General features: G+C 39.2%; 1 protein-coding gene across 1 annotated transcript; it reads left to right on the top strand.

Moving 5' to 3' along the window:
- Positions 1-605: 605 nt before the first annotated feature.
- Positions 606-19,733, top strand: LTC4S (leukotriene C4 synthase). The gene is made up of 5 exons (XM_058173829.1): positions 606-1,159; positions 4,566-4,665; positions 12,566-12,636; positions 14,699-14,780; positions 15,679-19,733. The coding sequence occupies exons 1-5, from the start codon at positions 1,102-1,104 to the stop codon at positions 15,770-15,772; spliced, it is 405 nt and encodes a 134-aa protein (XP_058029812.1). The 5' UTR covers positions 606-1,101; the 3' UTR covers positions 15,773-19,733.
- Positions 19,734-19,836: the final 103 nt, after the last annotated feature.

Raw genomic sequence — 19,836 nt, 5'->3', positions numbered from 1 at the left:
CCTCCCCAGTAACCTGTCCACGTCCTCGAGAGCCACAGACTCAAACACATCCCAAACAACCTCAACAAGACGTGCCTCCGTCATCCCACTTAGTATCCAAAGTTTCAGTGGAAGATTCAACTTCCTTAATATAAAATTAAATTTCACACGGAACACAGGTATAAGGACCAAAAGCTGTGAGAGAATAAACTGTTTAGAAATACTCTGAGATACACAAAGATGAGCCTTAAATAAAACAGCAGAAATTACAAAAGTAGCATTGGAGGAGATCCCAGTTAACATGAAAGGCTAATGTAAAGTTTCTTCAGACAAGTAGGCAATTTCCTCACCTTTGCCAATGTGTGTAAGAGAAGGGGAGGGGGAAGACCAAACTAACTTTGGGAAATGACACAAGTGAAAATGACCAAAGAGGAAATTAGATCAAGCTGTGTGGTAGGCTAAACAAATGTTTCTCTGTGATGGTTAACTATCTTCAGGTCATTCATAAAAGGGAGACAGTACTTCTTAGTCATTCTCATATTCAAATGTGTATATTCTGTCTTTTCATTCCATCTCCACCACCCCCAAAAAACACACACTACTTTGAATGGAATTTGCATTGCTTTAGCCAGGAAGAACAACAAGGTTAAGCGGGGGAGGGGGGGGAGAGATTGTTCCCTATTTTCCCCTTTGCCTGGTTCCTCAACTTCCTTTGTGTGATTGGTTGAGCAACTAGACTATGTTCCAAAAGGTATCATAGAAATGGACCAGTTTTTTTACAATCTGCTTCCTAAAAGGGCTAGTTATAAGCAATGTTATAAAATGTTCAGATGATCACTTTTCCCAGTCATAGAAGGGCGAGTTGCAAGAAACCTTTTGCTTTTATGGGGCCACAGGCTTATCTTTTCTCCAAAGAGAAACGTAGTTGATGTACTTGATGGGATCCCTTTACAGCACCAGCAAGCAAGGAGTTAACTAAGCAGCACTTTAAAAGAGGAAATGAAGGCACCCACGGTCTAATTATACTGAAAGCACTGCAGAATTATGACTAAAAGCAGAGAAGTTTCAAGGAGTGTCTAGCTTTGAGCCGATTTACTTTCCTGGTGTCTTTTGAAGATTAAGATGTTGCACAATATAGCTCTGCTGTCCACTGTTACTGTTTTGGGTGTGCTGGAACAAGGTAAGGGATGCATTCTATTTATTTATTTATTTAATTTGTCACAAGAGTATATATAAGCATAAGCATGAAAGTAACTATATAATATATAAGCATATATATGAGCATAAGTATGTGATAACTATATTAATTGGATATAATGAAAGGAAACAATAGGACAGGAACGGTAGGTAGGCACGTTTGTGCTCTTATGCACATCCCTTATAGACCTCTTAGGAATGGGGTGAGGTCAACAGTAGTGAGTTTTTGGTTAAAGCTTTGGGGATTTTGAGAAGAGACCACAGAGTCAGGTAGTGTATTCCAAGTATTAACAACTCTGTTACAGAAGTCATATTTTCTGCAATCAAGATTGAGTTTAAATCTATTGTTTGCTCTTGTATTGTTCTGATCTGCTGTTATAGAAACAAATCTGCTGTTATAGAAACAAACTGAATATAGCTTTACATACTGCAAAAAGCCTGGGTCGTTCAAATAGCTACGAAATATACATTGTATAAGAAATTTAGCAGTAGGTTAGCCAAAAAGCCAAAATGATTTGGGGTATTCGAGTTAGCCTTTTATAAAATAAAAACTAGCTCATGGTTTCTTTCAGCTATTTGGCGGGGCAAGAGCCAAAGACTGGATTATAGAAACAGGGATTGTGTATTGCCAGTAGTAGAGATGTTTAGTTTGTCTAGTACAAGAACAAAACTAGAAAAAAAATTACTTCTCCCAAAATCAAGGAAACATTTTGCTATTAAATGTAAACTTATTCCATGAAGCACCTTTTCAAGTTCAATGGGACATGATTTAAGCAGAGGACAACCCCCAGAATGTAAACCAAACTATTGTACTGTATTCAGTAAGATAAATGTAACTCTTTGTGTGAAGTTGAGATGCAAAAGCCATCCCTTGCTTGCAGCCTCCCTCATATTGCAGAATATTTTTCTGCCATGTGCTTTGTTTCTCCCCACTGCCCATTTTATAACTGTTTCACTCTGATGGGACTAGCCTGCCCTACTTGTGGGGCAGGCTAGCATGTCCAGCTGTGTAACCCATCAGTCCAGAAGAGCCTTTCCTGCTGTGGCTTTTTGCCCTCTGGACATCGTGGTCCCTGAGGTGACATCTGCACCCACCCTTCTGGCCTTCTGAAAGGGCATGAAGACCTGGTTGTGCCAACTGACCTGGATTTCCAATAGGAGTGTGGCATGTTGGAGATGGCTAATGGGGTAGATAACACCCCAGTCACCCCACCTCCTCCCTTCCTGTCCACCTTGGTCAATTTAATTTTAATTTAATTTTAAATTTAAGATTTCTGTTTATTGTTTTAATGTTTTATACCGTAGTTTTATTGAATGATTATATGCCACCTAGAGTCACCTTTGTTGAGATGGGTGGCGTGTTTAACAAATAATTCTATGGAATCATAGACTGGAAGAGTTGGAATTTACCTTGGAGATCATTAAGTGCCTGCTCAACATCAGAAATCCATTGCCAGGGCATCCTTAGCAAAAGGCTACCCAGTCACGCACCATTTAAATGCCCTGAAGAGAGATATCACTACCTCCCAAGGCAGTCTGTTCTGTTGCCAAACAGTTTAACCTTAGCATGTTTCCTACTATCTAGGCAAAATTTACTTCTTTATTATTTAAACCCACCCTCTTCTGTATTCTGAGCATTTCTGTCCCATGTTCTACATAAGAGCCTTTCAGTTATTGAATAACTATCAAGTCTTCACACATTCTTCTCTCCTGCAAGGTAAACATCCCCAGCTGCTCCTCCTGAGCTTTTCCTTCCAGGTTTCTTATTGTCTTGGTTACTCCTCTTTTGGATCCACTCCAGTGGGTCAAATGTTCTTCCTAAGTTGCTGGACCCACAACTGGCCCTAATATTCTTGGTGCTGTTTAACAAATGCAGAACCAAAAGGACGAAAAACAACCATTTTCCTATTGCCCTTTCTCATACTTGCCCTGAGCAGATTACAAGACTGATGAAGAAGAAAAGGGAAGCTGTGAGGAGAATATTGGTTTGGGACAAAGTTCCTTAAGGCAGGTGACAACTAAGAGGAGTTAATAAGGAAAGCTGTCCTGAAATATGCCATATGTTTCCTATAATATCTTGGCAAAGTTCAAATTCAATACAGTAATTGATCCATGTGTAATAATATATTTTATATCCTTTTGTTTCCCTTCTTCTTACATATAACAATACCTTGTCTAACATTTTCTAGTGTAACATGACTGTGCACATCACAGTCAACAGCAATTCAAAACATATTAATAAAATGCACCTTTAAATGAAATGTTCTTTTTTATTTGGGCTTGATTCTGTGGTGGTTTTAATACTCAAATATGGCATCTTTTTTTTTTTATTCTATGGTTTTAATTTCCATTTGAGGATTAAAAGTGGAAAGAAGTATAGATCAAATCACACTGTCAATTTGTGTAAGGCTGCAAATTGCAAATTGTTTTCTGGCATCCTTTAGGTATTTTGATTTCAGCATTTTGTTTTGGAAAATTTTACTAACTGACTTGCTATTTAGAGGTTACTAAAGGGCTGCTTGCCGCTCCCAAACGGTGGAATGCAGGTCTTGTAGAATTGCTCTCAATCTGAGAGAAGATTGCAGATCTTAAAGGTGTGGAGTCAAAGCTTTTTAATTTGTTCCTTGCAGTTTGTTCCTACAATGTGAATATTACTGTATGAAGTGGTTAGTGAAAATGTTAGGTGAAACACAGTCACACACTTGATTTAATGTTTCTAGGGACACTTTTGTCAGTATTTTTGTCATGGTTACTTTTTATTTGCACATAATCACATAAATGTTGGTATACAATAATTTTTTTAAAATTACATTAACTCTTTAAAAATGGCAAGTTTGTAGCAGTGGTGGGTTGCTACCGGTTTGTCTTGGTTTGGGCGAACTAGTAGCGGCAGTGGCGGGAGGCTTCTTATGATCCTGTAGTATCTATTCGGGGTGGAGTCCAAGCGACTGGATGGAGATGAGATTTACTGGCCAGATGCCCTTCCTGACACCTACCTGGGAGTTCGCAGCAGACATTTTTTATTTGCACCTTAGTAGAGAAACATCTGCTGCTACCTAGGATTGAACTCTCCACCTTCTGAGTGGGAGGCAAGAGTCTTCACCACTAGGTCTATAGAAATAAAGAGAATAAATCTGCACAATGTAAAACAGAATCCTTTTGGGGCAATGTGGGTACTTTGACCACTTGAAGGTAAACTTTTGTCCATCCTATTAATGTTGAAAGGGAAGAAGAAGCCGGTAAGAATCAAATGATGTCTGTAGGTCCTTCTGAGGCTTTCTTGGGTTCTGCTTTTGTGTATTCAGTGTGAGCAGTGATACAAATGACTGAGCTGTTTTCCTTCACCAGAAGAAATAACAAGCTTCTCTTTACCTTTTGTTCACATCTAGCCTATTTTGCCATTCAGGTGATCACCTTTCGGCGGAAGTTCAAAGTCTCTCCTCCCATCACTTCAGGCCCACCAGAATTTGAAAGGATCTTCAGAGCACAGTAAGTTAAATTCTTTTTCTTTTTTTTTTTAAAGAATATTTGTTGCCTTTGAAATGCATTTAGAAGAAACAAAGTATTCCCTTTCAAGGTAAATGATGTTAGGCAAAGTTCATAAAAGAAGGAAAAACTCAAATAAAAGATGAAATGGGGAGAGGGAGAGAAGAAAGCACAGCTGGATCTAGTTTATAGTAACATATTGGCTAGAGCTTTCCATGGCTTTCTGACATGGTGACCTCATGCTTTTTGTTCTTTAAAAGTTCTCTTTTCTCTCTGTTTTAGGATCTCGTCCACTCCGTCCAATTGTGACTTTCTCAACTTTCTTCCTCTCAATCAGTTAACTCTCTCTTCATGTATTTCCTCTGTGGTTTGATTTTCATTCATTCTTTCTGCATGGTTGAGCCACTTCAAAGATTTCTTTATTCCAAGTACGCCTTTGCCACTACATGCAACTTCCTTCTACTTTTCTTACAAACCTATTTTCAGACTGCAGTTTTGCAATGAACATTGGGCATTAAAATGCCACCCTTCTAATTCTAGACAAAGGGGAGGATTTTGATAAATATTGTTTATGTGGAGTAACTGGGAGGCCTGGAGAATGCCTCTGGTCTCTTTCTCTGTTTTGGTTTCCCACAAACGTGTTCAAACTGTTTTAGAATATTGCACATTCTAAGCAGAAGATGCCTGTAAAAATTCTCTCTAACAACATAAAATGAAACACAATGTTCAGAAGTTTAGAAGAACAGAGTTTGAAGGGACCTTGGAAGTCTTCTAAGCCCAACCCCCTGGTCAAGCAGGAATCCTATACCATTCCAGACATGTGGCATTCCAGTCTCTTCTTAAACGCCTCCAGTGATGTAGCACCCACAACTTCTGGAGGCAAGCTGTTCCACTGGTTGTTTTCACTCCTAAGAAATTTCTCTTTAGTTCTAGGTTGCTTTGCTCCTTGATTAGTTTCCATCCAATGTTTCTTGTCTTGCCTTCTGGTGCTTTGGTGAATGCTATCATGTCCTCCTTTTCACTAGAAAATGTGCTCCTTCCTTACATTTTCTATGACAGAACATAATTTCAGAAGCAAAGCTTTAGAGACACTTTGGTCTAATGGTTAAAGCATCAGTCTAGAAACTAGGAGGTTATGAGTTCTAATCCTACCCTGGCATGAAGTCTGGCAGGAGACTTTGGGCTGGGTCACCCACTCTCAGCCCAACCCATCTCAAAGGATTATTGTGGGGAAAAGAGGAGGAGGAAGGAATATTAGGTATGTTCACTGCCTTAAATTAATCATAAAAATAATAAAAGTGGGATATAAATAAATAATTATTCAACAGCATTGTAAAACTTTTCACGTGTGTTTAATGGTAGCTGTCCTGTTTAATTTCCAACTGTGTTTGGTGAGAAAAGGTAAACTCATAAAGGTTTTTCATAACAAAAAGCTGTTTTGTGATAACTAACTGCATTCTACACATTTCAGGCAAACACCCATCTCCTTTCCAAAGTGTCAGTGGGAGGGGCTGATTTGCACTGAGCAGAGAGAGAGAGGAAATGAGAGCGTTGTTTTCAAAGGTGTGGCTTTTTTGCTAAAGTAACCTGCTTTCCATAGCTTTTCCATAGTTTGTTCCACATATGGGATGTTCCAGATAACCTACTCCAACATGGAGCCTTCAAATTCCCTAGCCAGTATGACCTCTGCTGAGAATTCTGGGAGTTGATGCCCACACTTCTGGAGGGTGGCCCGGGTTAGAAACACAGCTCCAGACCCATCAAGTCAAATAAAAGTGTCCAGTTCCTTGCATCTGTTCATTAACAGAAACATTTGTTGTTTGCTATTGTGGGAAGAAAAATCCAAACCAGTTCTAAGCTGGGAGAAAGACACTGGAAATAAAATGGAGTAGGGTGATTGAAAAGAAAGTCTCTTGTTTATTTGGCTTCCAGAAACTTCAGTGACAGCAGCATGTTTCTGGGATGGTTCACAAAATGGCTGAGTGGATGGATCTTTATAGGGGTCTGGGGTTTTGTGATTGAAATGCTCCATGTACTGTAGTGAGCCTTGTGTCTTTTACAAGCCTTTTGGCTGAAAGTGTTTTGTTTATGGATAGATTGGTCCAGTCTTTCTGAATGAATTTCTTGGTTTGAAGCTGTTTTCTTATGGCAGGAAGACTGGGGCTGCTTTCTGCCTTCGTTTTTTTCCTCAGTTTCTCCTTTGGGGAAATATAATATTCTGCTTCTTTTAATATTCCCTAAAATATTTCATTCTTGGGGGAGGGGCTTCCCACATTATCTTTAAAATCAATGGACTGAATTTTCAACCTACTATCTTCTGACTTTGGCTCTTTCAATGAGCTGTGCACTTGCTAATTGTCTTTTTGAATTATTGCCACAAGATGACTGGCAGCTCCAAAATGTGGTTTTGATTGGTTCAAAATGCTGCCAGAGGGAATATATATTCTATTTATATTGAGTGAACTGCATGGACTGTCAGGCCTGGAAGCCACCTTTTGCTCTGGAGCCAGGTGACAACCTGACCCCGGGCGGGACAAACTGACAGCAACACTGAAAACGGCAATTCCAACTGACCCATGGCTCATAGATAATAGAGAAACCTTGACCATGAGAGATGGACTGTCTTGGAAAGGATCAAAACTGTATGTACCTGCCAATTTGAGACTGGAAGTGCTACGGCACAGCCATGACTCCTGACTGCCAGCCATTTCGGGTTCTTGAAAAATCTACACCTGGCCAGGAGGCAATTTTGGTGGCCAAAAATGAAAGCTGATGAAGAAGACTACGGGAAAAGCTGTGCCATTTGCACTGCCATGAAGATGAGACCAGGAAACCTCCTGGGCTCCTCAAGCAAGTGGCTAGCTCCAGCAGACCTTGGGAGAAGATTGCAATGGACTTTATAGTTGAGCTCTCAGAGAGTGGGGGAAATACAGTCATTTGGACAGTAATCAACTTGTTTTCAAAACAAGCCCACTTCACAGCCTGTGTGGGATTACAACCAGTGAAAAAACTGGTGAAGATGTTAATCAAACAGATTTACCGACTGCATGGAATACTCGCCAGGTCATCTCAGATTGAGGAGTCTAATTTTCAGCTCAATTGGAGAGGGTTTCTGAGATTGGTCGGATCCACACAAGGATTTAGCTCAGCTTTCCATGAGTGTGGAATGAGCGATTGCAATGGTGCAGCAATATATAAGATGCTAAGTGGATTACCAACAGGAGAACTGGGCGGACCTGATGCCATTTGCAGAAGTGGCTTACAACAATGGCATGTACAGTAGCACCAGATTAACCCCCATCCAGGTCACCAGCATCATGGACTTTGTACCCATGCCTGAACTGCCCAGAGCAACCTCCTTCTTCTCCATGACCCTGACCGAGTGGATGGAGTCACTGAAGAAAGCTGGGAGAATACTAAAAAGTGCTAGCGGAAGCTGCAGAAGCATACAAAAAGCAGGCGGACAAACACCAATCTCTTCAATCTTCTTTCCATGTGGGAGATTGGGTTTATCTATCAACTAAATACATAATACTAAAACTGCCTAGTAAAAAACTGGGACCAAAGTTTTAGGTCCATTCCCAATAGTGAAAGTAATTAACCCAGTAACAGTTCAGCTTAACCTCCCCCTCATTCTAGGGAAAGTACATTCTGTTTTCCACTGTAGTTTGCTGAAGCCAGTCATAGGGTCCAGATTAAGGCCGCAAGCTCAACCACCTCCCAAACCTATGGTGGTACAAGGGGAAACCCATTACAAAGTAAAAAAGATCTTAGACTCTAGGTCAGAGGTTCCCAATCTTTTTCGGTTTGCGGCTCCCATAACACTTCGGATTTTTTCCGCGGCTCCCTTAATAGGTACATCCGATTTTTTTTAAAATTTTTGTCTTTTTAAGGATTTGGAAATCTACTTTTTAGATCGTTAAGGTTAGGTTAATTGAAAAATAAATTAAATACAAGCTTTAAATTCACAATTTATTGAACATCGTTTAATGATTTAAAATTATTAATGGGATGGATGGGCTTGTTGTTCGCTGCACAACTTCTCAAATCTTGGAATAAAATTGGAAATAGTGACTCTCATTTCTTGCTCGACGTTAATTTTTGAGCGATATTTACTTTTTATTACCGCGACTGCCGAAAACCCAGCTTCGCACAAATAGGACGTTGCAAAAGGAATTAATATTCTTAGGGCTTTGCAACTAAGCAGTGGGTATTCCTCTTTTACTGATATCCAAAATCAGAAAGTTCCATGCTAACAAATTTTAACTTCAATGTTGTGTCGCAAGACAACTCAATAAGAGATTCTTCTTCTGTAGAGGTAAATTCTGATGGAGCTTTGGCTCTAAATGGGTCTTGAATCCAAGTAAATTTTTCAATGTTATCTGCTTCAAAGTATTTTTGAAACCATTTGATAAGCTGAGATAAATGATCTTCAAAAAGAGATTTTAAATTGCAAGACAAACTGATTTCATTGGAGGTTAAAAACTGGTGCAACAAGGGAAAGCAATCATTAAGATCATCTTCATTAATTTTTAGTTTCCATAGCTGTAATTTTTTTCTGAAAGCTGAAATCTTTTCTGTTAACTTTAAAATGTGCATATTGCCTCCTTGTAAAGAGAGATTCAACACATTCAACTTTTCAAAGATATCACATAGGTATGCGAGTTTAATCAAAAAGTCTGTTTCAACAAAGTGTTTGGCATACTCATGTTTTTCTTCTTCAAGGAAAGTGTATATTTCTTGCCGTAATTGGAACGTGCGAGACAATACACCCCATGAGAAAGCCATCGTGAGTGGCAGTAGTACAACAAAGATGTGTATTCACCTCCCATATCTTCACACATTCTTTTAAAAATCTTGCTTTTAGTGGCCGTGTTTTATATAGTTTACTATATTTACCACGTTCTAAAACTATATTTAGTGGAGGACTTATATACTTTGATGCAAGTGCTTCTTTGTGAATGATGCAATGGGTCCAAACTGAATCTGGAGCTTTGTTTGAATAAGCGCCTGCAATCCTCCATAAGAGCCGGACATCGAGCGACCACCGTCAGTACAGACGCCAACGCACTTTGTCCAGTCTAAATTATTTTCAACCATAAATATATTCAGGATCTCGAACAAATCCTGAGCCTTTGTACTTCAGTAATACTTTTACAAAAGAGAAGGTCCTCAACGATTGAATTACCATCTAAGAACTGTACGTAACAAATCAAGTGTGCGTCCTTATTATTGTCTGTGGCCTCATCGAGTTGCAGTCCATATTCACTTCCTTTTAATTTTTCAATTAATTGTGCATTGAGATCCTCCCCCATGTGCTGAATTCTGCGACTGATTGTATTGTTAGACAAAGGGACATTTGAAAGTAGTTTCCCCGCCGACTCACCAATCATAATGTTCACTAAATCTACAGCAGCCGGTAGAATGAGTTGCTCAGCAATAGTATGGGGCTTTTTACACTTAGCAACTCTATATGCAACTTTGTATGATGCTAGCAAAGCATTATTTGGTATTGACATATGTTTATAAATGCTGCCTTTTTGTTGTTTTAATTCCATTAACTTTCTTTTAAAAAAGTTGTGAGGTTTACCAACAAAGTTAGAATGGTTGGTTTCTAAATGTCGTTTTAACTTACTTGGAAGCATACATTCCGGTGCCAAAACTTTCATGCACAATACACACTGTGGTCTCTCTTTATCATTTTCGTTTATTGATGTAAAGCCAAAATCCAAGTAACTGTCGTCATATTTACGACGTTTTCGCTTCTCGGAACCCTTGCCACTAGTTTGTGGAACTTTGTCTATAGATTTAGCACTATCTTGATTATTCAAGTTTAATAAGAATTTGTCCATTTTAGGGTGATCAGAAAAATAGCTTTTGAAAAGTAACTTAACCACCACACTATTAAGTTAGCCCAACAAACAAAAACTTATGCGAGCACTGAGAAGGTGATAACAAACGAATAGAAATCTGACTTGTAACTGCGCATGCGCACTAGACGTTTCAGAAATGGCGCATCAGCGTTAGACCCAGCGGGCGCAGATATTAATTGAATATTTCGCGGCGCCCTTATGACAATAGCGCGGCTCCCTGGGGAGCCGCGGCTCACACTTTGGGAATCACTGCTCTAGGTTATATAGAGGTAGATTGCAATATTTAATGCATTGGAAAGGATACCCTTTGTCTGAGGCTACTTGGGTTAAAAGCTGGGCTATGAAAGCAGACAGGCTAGTAAAACAATTCCATGAAAAATAAGCCAAAGGGTCCCCCTGGAGGTGGAGAAAGAGCTGGTTAGTCTGTTGAATTAACCCCGTGTTACTCTCGTTGCAGGACATGATCTTCTGATGGGGTGGGGTGGGAAGCGGCGGCCTGTCAGGCCTGGAAACCATCTTTTGCATTGGATCTTCAGGGTTGCCACATTTACTACTATGGGAAACTGGGAGGGGGATTATATGGAGCAAAGGTGATATATAATCATAATAACATTCCTTTCTCAGAGAGTCAAGGACATCTTGTCCTGCATCTGGAGGGGTGTGACTAGGAGGCATCTCCAGTTGAGACGTTGTTTTGATTTGACCATGTAATGAACTTGTGGGTGCTGGGCAGGAACTTGGACTTTGGGTGGGGAAAACCTGGAAACTTTCAGATTCGGGTTTTCCCAGATGTGCCAATATGACATCTCTAATAAAATGGAACTTTGAGGAACTTCAAGCCTCTGAGTCTTTTTTTGTTGTGGGTGTTACTTGGAACCCTGACGCAGACTTCTTGCTTATTTCTGGACATCATTTAACTTGCTATTAACCTTTCCAGATCATCCTTCCTCAGAGATCATCTGATGAAGTTCTGTTTTCAGCTTCCTGTTTTATTTGTGGTTTGGTTGGGGTATATAGTTAGGGAAAGCCTTTTTCTTGGAAATGCTCACACTTTTCAACCTCCCCCTCTAGGAAAAGTTAGTTAAAATTGTTCCACTTTCCCTTGAAGGGAGGAAATGATCAAAAGGTCAGATCCAGTAAGAAAACAATAACGAAACTCCTTCTAGCCGATCTATTGCAGTTCAGGTATTATAAAATGAAGTAGGTAGGAGGCTATACATGGAAGTGAGAAGTTCTGCTTCCTTTATGCCAAATGGTGGATCAGATCCCAGGTCTACCTTATTCACCTACAAGGTCCTGTATGCTAGACACCATGATCTTACAGACAGATCACTCCCCCCTATAGTGGCACCTTACCTATAATTAGAGACCCAATTTTGAGTGCCTTCACATGCTTTGGCAATAAACTCTAGAATATGGCATTTAAAAAAAATAATAGAACCTCCTCCTCCCCATCCCCAACCTGCAACCTCTAGGGAATACCATCTTCAAATGGGTCTACTAATGCTTTAGCTTTCGGGCAGCAGACAAAGCTCATTTTGTTTTCCTTCACCCTTTAATTGCCTTGTATGCAGTGTGATACTTTATTTTTGTGCTGCTTTGTTGTAACAATTTATTTCTGTTGCCAGAAGATACTCTGCTATAGAATGATAACTATTAGAACCAATTACAAGTAATTTTCAATTGTTACCTTCCACCAGACAAGCAATTCAGCAATAAGGACATGAACATAGTGATTTTTTTTTTGCCTGGAACAAAAAGATCCACTTTTTAGAAGTAAGGAAATAATGTATGGGTTGCAAAAATATTGTGGCTGCAAAACAGCAGAGAGGAGAAATGTTCTGAAAATGTGTATACACGTTAGTCGATAGTGGTCTGAGATGAAATTGTGAATGGATGCAGAAATGGGCTGAAATGAACATATAGCGGTCAAGAAAATGGGAATCAGAGCAAATTTGACAGATTTGTTCAGTCCCAATTATTTTTCTCCATCAGCGGCAATCTGATTGTTTTCTTCTTTGTTTTATCAGAGCAAATTGCTCAGAATATTTCCCAATATTTCTCTCCCTCTTATGGGTGGCTGGAGTCTTTTCTCATCAAGGTAAGAAATAAAATCCTAATTCAGAATCTCTCAACTGTGATGTCCTTTCTGCAAGTAAAAATATGGAATAATAAGTGAGAAGCTGGAGGACTTTTTAAAAACCCTCCACAGCTTTTTATTTTTTATTGTTAATGTTTATCTAATGTAACTGCTTTGTAAATAAGAGTTAAGTATTAAAATCTGGTAGGCGGGTAGAGTTTTCATCAAGGAGGGCCTCACGCTTGCAGTGGTAGAGATGATGTACCTTGGGTTTCCCTGGAGTATTTTCAGTATCTACTACTGACTTTGGTATTACCTGCACAGGGGCTCCCACTTCGTTTGTTTGCCTCAAAATGCTGAAGGCCATCAATGGCCAATCTGATGCTTTCCACTGTTCATCTAAAATGCACTATTTGTAAATGATGTAACAGACCAATACACTGAGAATAAGCTGAAGAAGACTGATTACAGGTAGTCCTCGACTTACGACAATTGAGTCCAAAATTTCTGTTGCTGAGCAAGACATTTGTGATTTTTGCCCTATTTCACGATCTTTCTTGCCACAGTTGTTAAATGGATCACAGCAGTTGTTAAGCTAGTAACATGGTTATTAAGTGAATCTGGCTTCCCCACTGACTTTGTTTGTCAGGTCACAAAAGGAGACCACATGACCCCTGCAACCATCATAAATGTGAGTCAGTTGCCAATCTGAATTTTGATCATGTGACTATGGGGACGCTGCAACGGTTGTAAGTGTGAAAAACAGTCATAAGTCACTTTTTAGTCTGTTATAACTTTGAACAGTCACTAAATGAATTGTTGTAAGTCGAGGACTACCTGTATATGTGAAATAGCAATCGCACTTAGAGTTATATACCGCTTCATAGTGCTTTTACAGCTCTCTCTAAGCGGTACAATTAGATACCATTGCTATTGATGTATGCAGTTATTATATACTCTCAGATTTGGCAGATGTTTCATGAGAAGTTTGGGTAAAACAGTCCCCATCTGGATCAGGCAAGTGTAGGGAAGAATAAGTAGTATATTCTATAGGTTTAAACTACATGGGAAGCCAAGAATTAATGTTTACTGTAAAAATCTTTACAGTTGTGCTAATATATAATGGTAGGATCTAGATAGTTCCCATCACCAATCTCTTTCCATTTATGACTGTATGACTATAACTTGTTGCTGGCAATCCTTATGATTTATATTGATATATTGACCATCAATTGTGTTGTAAATGTTGTACCTTGATGAAGGTATCTTTTCTTTTATGTACACTGAGAGCATATGCACCAAGACAAATTCCTTGTGTGTCCAATCACACTTGGCCAATAAAAAAATTCTATTCTATTCTATTCTATTCTATTCTATTCTATTCTATTCTATTCTATTCTATTCTATAATAGTGTTCCTTTACATGATTTAAATTCCACAGACCTGGCTACATTAAGTCTGACAAAGCAAGCAGCAAAGCAAGAACAGGCTTGGTGTTTTTCTTTCCAAATATGTTTATGATATTGGTTTTGTTCTTGATTTTTCCCCCTGATTTTTCAGAAAGGTATACTTAAGAGTCACTTTGGCAATTGAGACAGTTTAGAAATAAATAAATTAAAAAAAATAAAGGTTGATAGAGAAATTGTGATTTAAGGTTTCTTTTATTAATTAGCTCTCAGTTGTCGCAAAAGATCTTTTTAAGCAATGACTTCTGCAGAATGTTATTGTCTGTTTCATTGTTAAGGCAAGGCTGGTGGGAGTCCCCTTAAGCTGTAAAAGTTCCCACTATTCCAAGTAGCTGGTGGATGCTTATCTAAGCAAGATTTTTTGGGGAACTGGAGGAAGGCAGGACTACCCCCTTCACTGTATATATATTTAATAGTGGCAGTTATGCCTCCTTTATCACTCCGTCAATGCAAAAACGATGATGTCTGCAAACCTGATTTGCTGTACTTGCATCCTGCCCTTCAGTTGCTTCAGGAAAACATTTTTTTAAAGAAAAAAAGCCCCTCTTTGTTGTATTTCTTATTGAAATTAGTATTTGATAAACTTTCTAAGTAACTGATTACTGCCTTCTCTGTAGTTTTGGCTGCATTCTGTGGAGTAATTTACCTGTATGCTCGCTATCAATACTTCAGAGGATATATGCATTCTGCTGAAAGAAGGTGAGTAATCCTTCTGTGAAATACGTCAAGTAGATTGTCTTTCAGACAAGTAATTTTGCTGATGTTCAAGCTGGATTTTGCAGCCTTGAGAGCAACAGAAATCCATCTCTGAACATGACTGCTTTAGGCTAAAGGCAGGTAACACAATGTAAGATGTTTTCCAATACAAAAACTATCCCTTGCATAAAACAAATTATGTAGGTGGTTTTTTTCCTCCTCTAACTTCTTGTCTCCTAAGTAGCCCCCAGGAATATATTAATTTTATATTTACCCCATGAGCTTTCAGAGGGTACACAGATTAAGCTCTTCATTGATAATTAAGACAAAGAAAATACAGCATCTTGGAACATCTCTTTCATTCCACATCAGCGATGGGGAACTATGGCCCCTTTATGATCTGTGGATTTCAACTTCCTCAGGAATCTGGGAGTTGAAGTCTACAAGTCATAAAGGGGCCATAATTCCCCACCCCTCTTCTACATCATTTCCTCTTATAATATTTTAAGAAACCACCAGAAACTGCCTATCCTTCTGTGGTTAGTCCAAGAAGATAAGGTACTGAATTGTGCATCTCTAGATCATCTCAAGGCCATCCCATGTTTAGTGAATTTGGAAAGATGAATGTCTGGACTTGAGAGGTTACGTCGGGGGGGGGGGGAAGAATCAAAGCTGTGGGTACAGTTTGACTGTTACCATCCTACAACACCTAGTAGGTGCAAGTCAGTCAATTAATTCTACTAGATCCTTCCCCAGTAATGCAGCTTGTATCTGCAGGGTTTGTCTCTGTCTATTTACCAAGTTACTATGGAAGCTATTTGTGAGAACACTGATATTACTATGGCAACGACCAGCCTCAATTAACTCTAATCGTTGTTGTTTTTTCTTCCTATTTGCACAGATTGGGCCCCATGTATTTCAGCACTGGAGTTCTTTTCATTCTTATTGGCTTGTCCATGGTGGGATTACTTGCCCATTTTGTGCGATACTTTTGATTCCTCAAAAGTACTTTGAAATCAGCCATTCATCCCTTTCAACTGACAAAATGATGATTTGCGCCTTAGTTTTAAACTTTCATTTCTCCTTTTTCCCACCGAAATAAAAGCAGTTTTGCACATCAGCCTTTTCAAACTATAATTTTCTAGAAATGTAATTTTGTTTTCTGTTAATGTTCCTATGTGTTTTCTCCACAGTAGTATTGTTACCGTATTTTCGGAGTATAAGACGCACCAGAGTATAAGATGCACCTTAATTTTTTTGGGGGGGAAATAAGAAAAAATCTGATTGGAGGGTGGATCAGCCTCCCGGAATACCCCCAATCAGCTGTTCCTAGAGCTGAATTTTAGCAACAGGGTCCTTGGTTGTGAGCTCTGTGCCTTGCTTTTTTTTTCAACCTCTGAAACTTTTGAAACTGTGTTTCAGAAAAAACTTTTTTTTCTGCCTCTGAAAACCTCTGAAACAGAGCTTCAGAAAAAAAGCCTCTGAAACTTCAAAAAGCTTTGTTTCGGAGGCTTTTTTTTCTGAAGCTTCCTTTCAGAGGTTTTTTTCCTGAAGGTCTGTTTGGAGGCTTTTTCTCTGAAGCTTCATTTCTGAGGCTTTTTTCAGCCTCTGTTTGAGAGGCTGGGCAGGGCTACATTTGGAGTATAAGACGCAGCCAGATTTTCACCCTCTTTTTTGGGGGAAAAAGGTGTGTTTTATACTCCAAAAAATACAGCATATTTCCTGTGCTTAAAAAAATTGTTAAGTTGTAACAGACATAGTTACAAAGTAAAATTCTGAATAATACATAATCTATGATGCTTTGAACAAGAAACATGAGGCATCAAGAGAGCCAGTCAAGGTCTGGATTCAGTGCAGTTGGAATCAAAGTCTTGTATTAAGACATTATGCTCCTGGGATCCAGTCTACTGAAAGACAACCAGAATTAAGTCTGAGTCAAACTAGCTTGAAATGATAGTTAGGAACCATGGATGAAACCGAGGTTTCTTTTAAAGAACCCTTATTGGGCTTTTCTCAGAACAGACACATCCAGTTGCAGGAATGAGGTTATATATGAATAAGTGGATGAAAAGATTTACTCTTTTACCATATTTTTCAATTATTAAGCTGATTTTGTCTTCATTATAATTCTAACTGACTTTCACCTCACGATCAGGAGGCTGTGAGTTCAATCCTAGGTAGCGGCAGATATTTCTCTCTGTGGGCGCAAAGAGAAAATATTTGCTGTGAGCTCCGTGTAGGCATCAGGAATGGCATCTGGCCCTATAAATGCTCAGCTCCATTTGGTCACCCCAACTCCAACCCGATGCAAGGGATTACAGGGTCATTAAAACAAAACAAAAAATTGTCTTGATTATATTCTTTTCTCTCTTGTATTCATATTGTTTTAAAATAGTTACACTTTTGGGAACTATAGGTACTATTTTAACTATAGCCCCGCGTACTGGGGTGGATCCAGTCTGGTGAGGGAAGAGTTAGGTCCTAGGACACTCTATTATGGAGTGATTTGGGGCTTCCCTATCCTCTTTACTACTATATGAAGTTGGAAGAAGCCATGGGAGTTCACAATGTGGTACCATCCATATACAGATGATCCCACGTGAACATCTCCATTTGGAGCAAATTGAAGATGCAGAAGGTGTCCTGAGCAGTACCGGGAGGCTATCAGGATTTGGATGGGGAGAAACGGGCTCAGAATCAAGCAGAACAACTGCTAATTTAGAAGCCAAGATTTTCTGTGGCTGTAACGTTTTAAAGCTTACTGAAGTTAAGCCACAGAAAGAGCACATTGGCAACTTGAGAATTCATAGATTTATATGGAGATTCTCGGTTGTCCAGGTTATGGTTGTCCCAAAGGTGCTTTTCAAAAGGCAACTTTGTTTTTTCCTTGAAGACATTTCACTTTTCATCCAAGAAGCTTCTTCAGTTCAGAACTGAAGTGAACTGAAGAACTGAAGAAGCCTCTCAGATGAGAAGTGAAATGTCTTCAAGGAAAAAACCAAAGCAATCCAGTTGTCTTTTGAAAAGCACTTTTGGGACTCCTGAAGTTATAGCATCCTCTAAAGGAGCAGTTGGGTGCCATGACCAAGAAAGCATTTGCTTTGCTTAAGCTAATGTGCAGAGGTAATGGAGGTCCTACTGGGAGATTGGCAAGGTAGAAATGAGTAGCAATGTGTGCCAAATTCTGTATTTCCATATAATAGCTGCACAGTGAAATGCATTTGAGTATTTAGCACATTAAATCAGCTAACTTTAAACTAGTGGGAGAACTCTTTTCTGTTCTCAGCTAGAATCACCTGATGTAAACAAGGCACTCATTGTCCTTAGTGTGGCCTTTCAAGGATAAGAGAAGATAAAAGATAAATTTTGTCTTGTTTTTGGCAAGGACAGGTAGACCACGGTGATAAAATATACCAATCCACCCTGTCCTTGGCAGAGATGAGCAGAAATATTGTATATAGGTGTGATTATTACCTATGATCTACTATATATAAACCAGTCAGAAGCTGTTGTAGAGTGGAACAGGCCTAATCTGGGAGTTAATGTACACTTGCTGACTTGGAGAAGTTTCCTGACTAACAGAAGGAGTGCAAGGTTTCTTCATCTTTCTTAGATATTAGTATTATGCTCTTTGTAAATTGTATTTGATTGTTTTCTCCTTTGTGTTTCATATTACCTTGGAATAAAACCTTGATTACTCATACTGGTGTCCTTATTGCCTCTGAATCCAAAAGTAGATGCAACTCAAACAGGGCAGTCATTTTCCTGCAATAGGATGTACTTTGGGTTGTAATAGTGGTTAGGATTGGAATTCCTATAACTGAGTGATGTGGTTATGAAAGCAACAGCAAACCCAGAGGCTATGCGGGTCATTAAAAGAGGACTCAGGTGACTGAAATTCTACGCAAGCAATGCCGCAGGTGGATGCTAATGAACATAGGTGGGCTGGCAGGCACTTTGGAACATGGGTGGGTAGGTGGGTACTGTGGAATACAAGATTCCTGGGATCTCATCCTTTGCAGAAGGACTCTTAACAGAAAAGAAGTGGGAGTGACTTGTAGCCTTCCCTGCTACTTTCACCTTTGACTTTGCTTGTGGGAAGCCGTCAGGGAAGATTGCAAATGAAGATCATGTGGCCACAGCACACTGCAATATTGCAATCATAAGCTGGGCACCTGAGCGCTCAGATTGTGATCATACAATTGGGGGGAACTTGCGATGACCAGAACACCCGATGACTAGATGTAAGTCCCCTTTCTTCAGCGCCATCATAACTGAATGATCATTGAACAGAACTGTCAAAATCCAAGAACCAACTTTAGTGGGGACAGCAAGTCATATCCTGGTCATAATTCATTCTATAAGGGGTTGCCCTTGGCTTCAGCAGGTCTAAACTACAGCAGCCCATATTTATATTGATCAGTCTCATTACTGATAAATCACACCACTGAGTATCTGCTACAAAGCATGCACAAGCCTCTGATCTACCAAATCACCACCTGCCATTTGTATGCTACGTGCGTCTATTCATATTTGTCCTTTCATATCGATTTGAGGCCCAGAAGGTTTTTAGAAATAAAAGTGATTCTGGAAGATAGCTGTGTATTTCAGAGCATGCCAGTTTCCTATTTCTTTTAATTAAAATAATGTCTTGGAAATATAAAATGTCAACTGAAACAGAAAGACTAGTGAGTGGCCTAAAGATGCCTAGAAGTATACTGACATCCCTTGATGTTAAGCTGGGAATTGTACTTCTAGATCTTTTTGACAACTTGGAGAAATCACTAGATTCAGACAATATTAACTTAAGAGTTTTAAAAGATACCAAATGTAAAGTTGCAATTCTTCTCACAAAATATGATCCAGGTCTTTAAAATCTTACCAAAGAACTGAAAAGTGACCAATCTAAAAGATTCAGTAAATTATAGGCCTGTTAGATTGCTTTGATTAAATTGGTTGAAAAGATTAGTAACTTTCATGTCAGATAAATGTTCTGCAATCCAAGCGGAAAATTTTTCCCACTGCCCAATACAGAAGATGAGATGGGCATTCAATTGGA

Source organism: Ahaetulla prasina, chromosome 2 (genome assembly GCF_028640845.1).
Source record: "Ahaetulla prasina isolate Xishuangbanna chromosome 2, ASM2864084v1, whole genome shotgun sequence".
NCBI classification, from domain to species: domain Eukaryota; kingdom Metazoa; phylum Chordata; class Lepidosauria; order Squamata; family Colubridae; genus Ahaetulla; species Ahaetulla prasina.
This window is presented reverse-complemented; position numbering and strand designations above follow the sequence as displayed.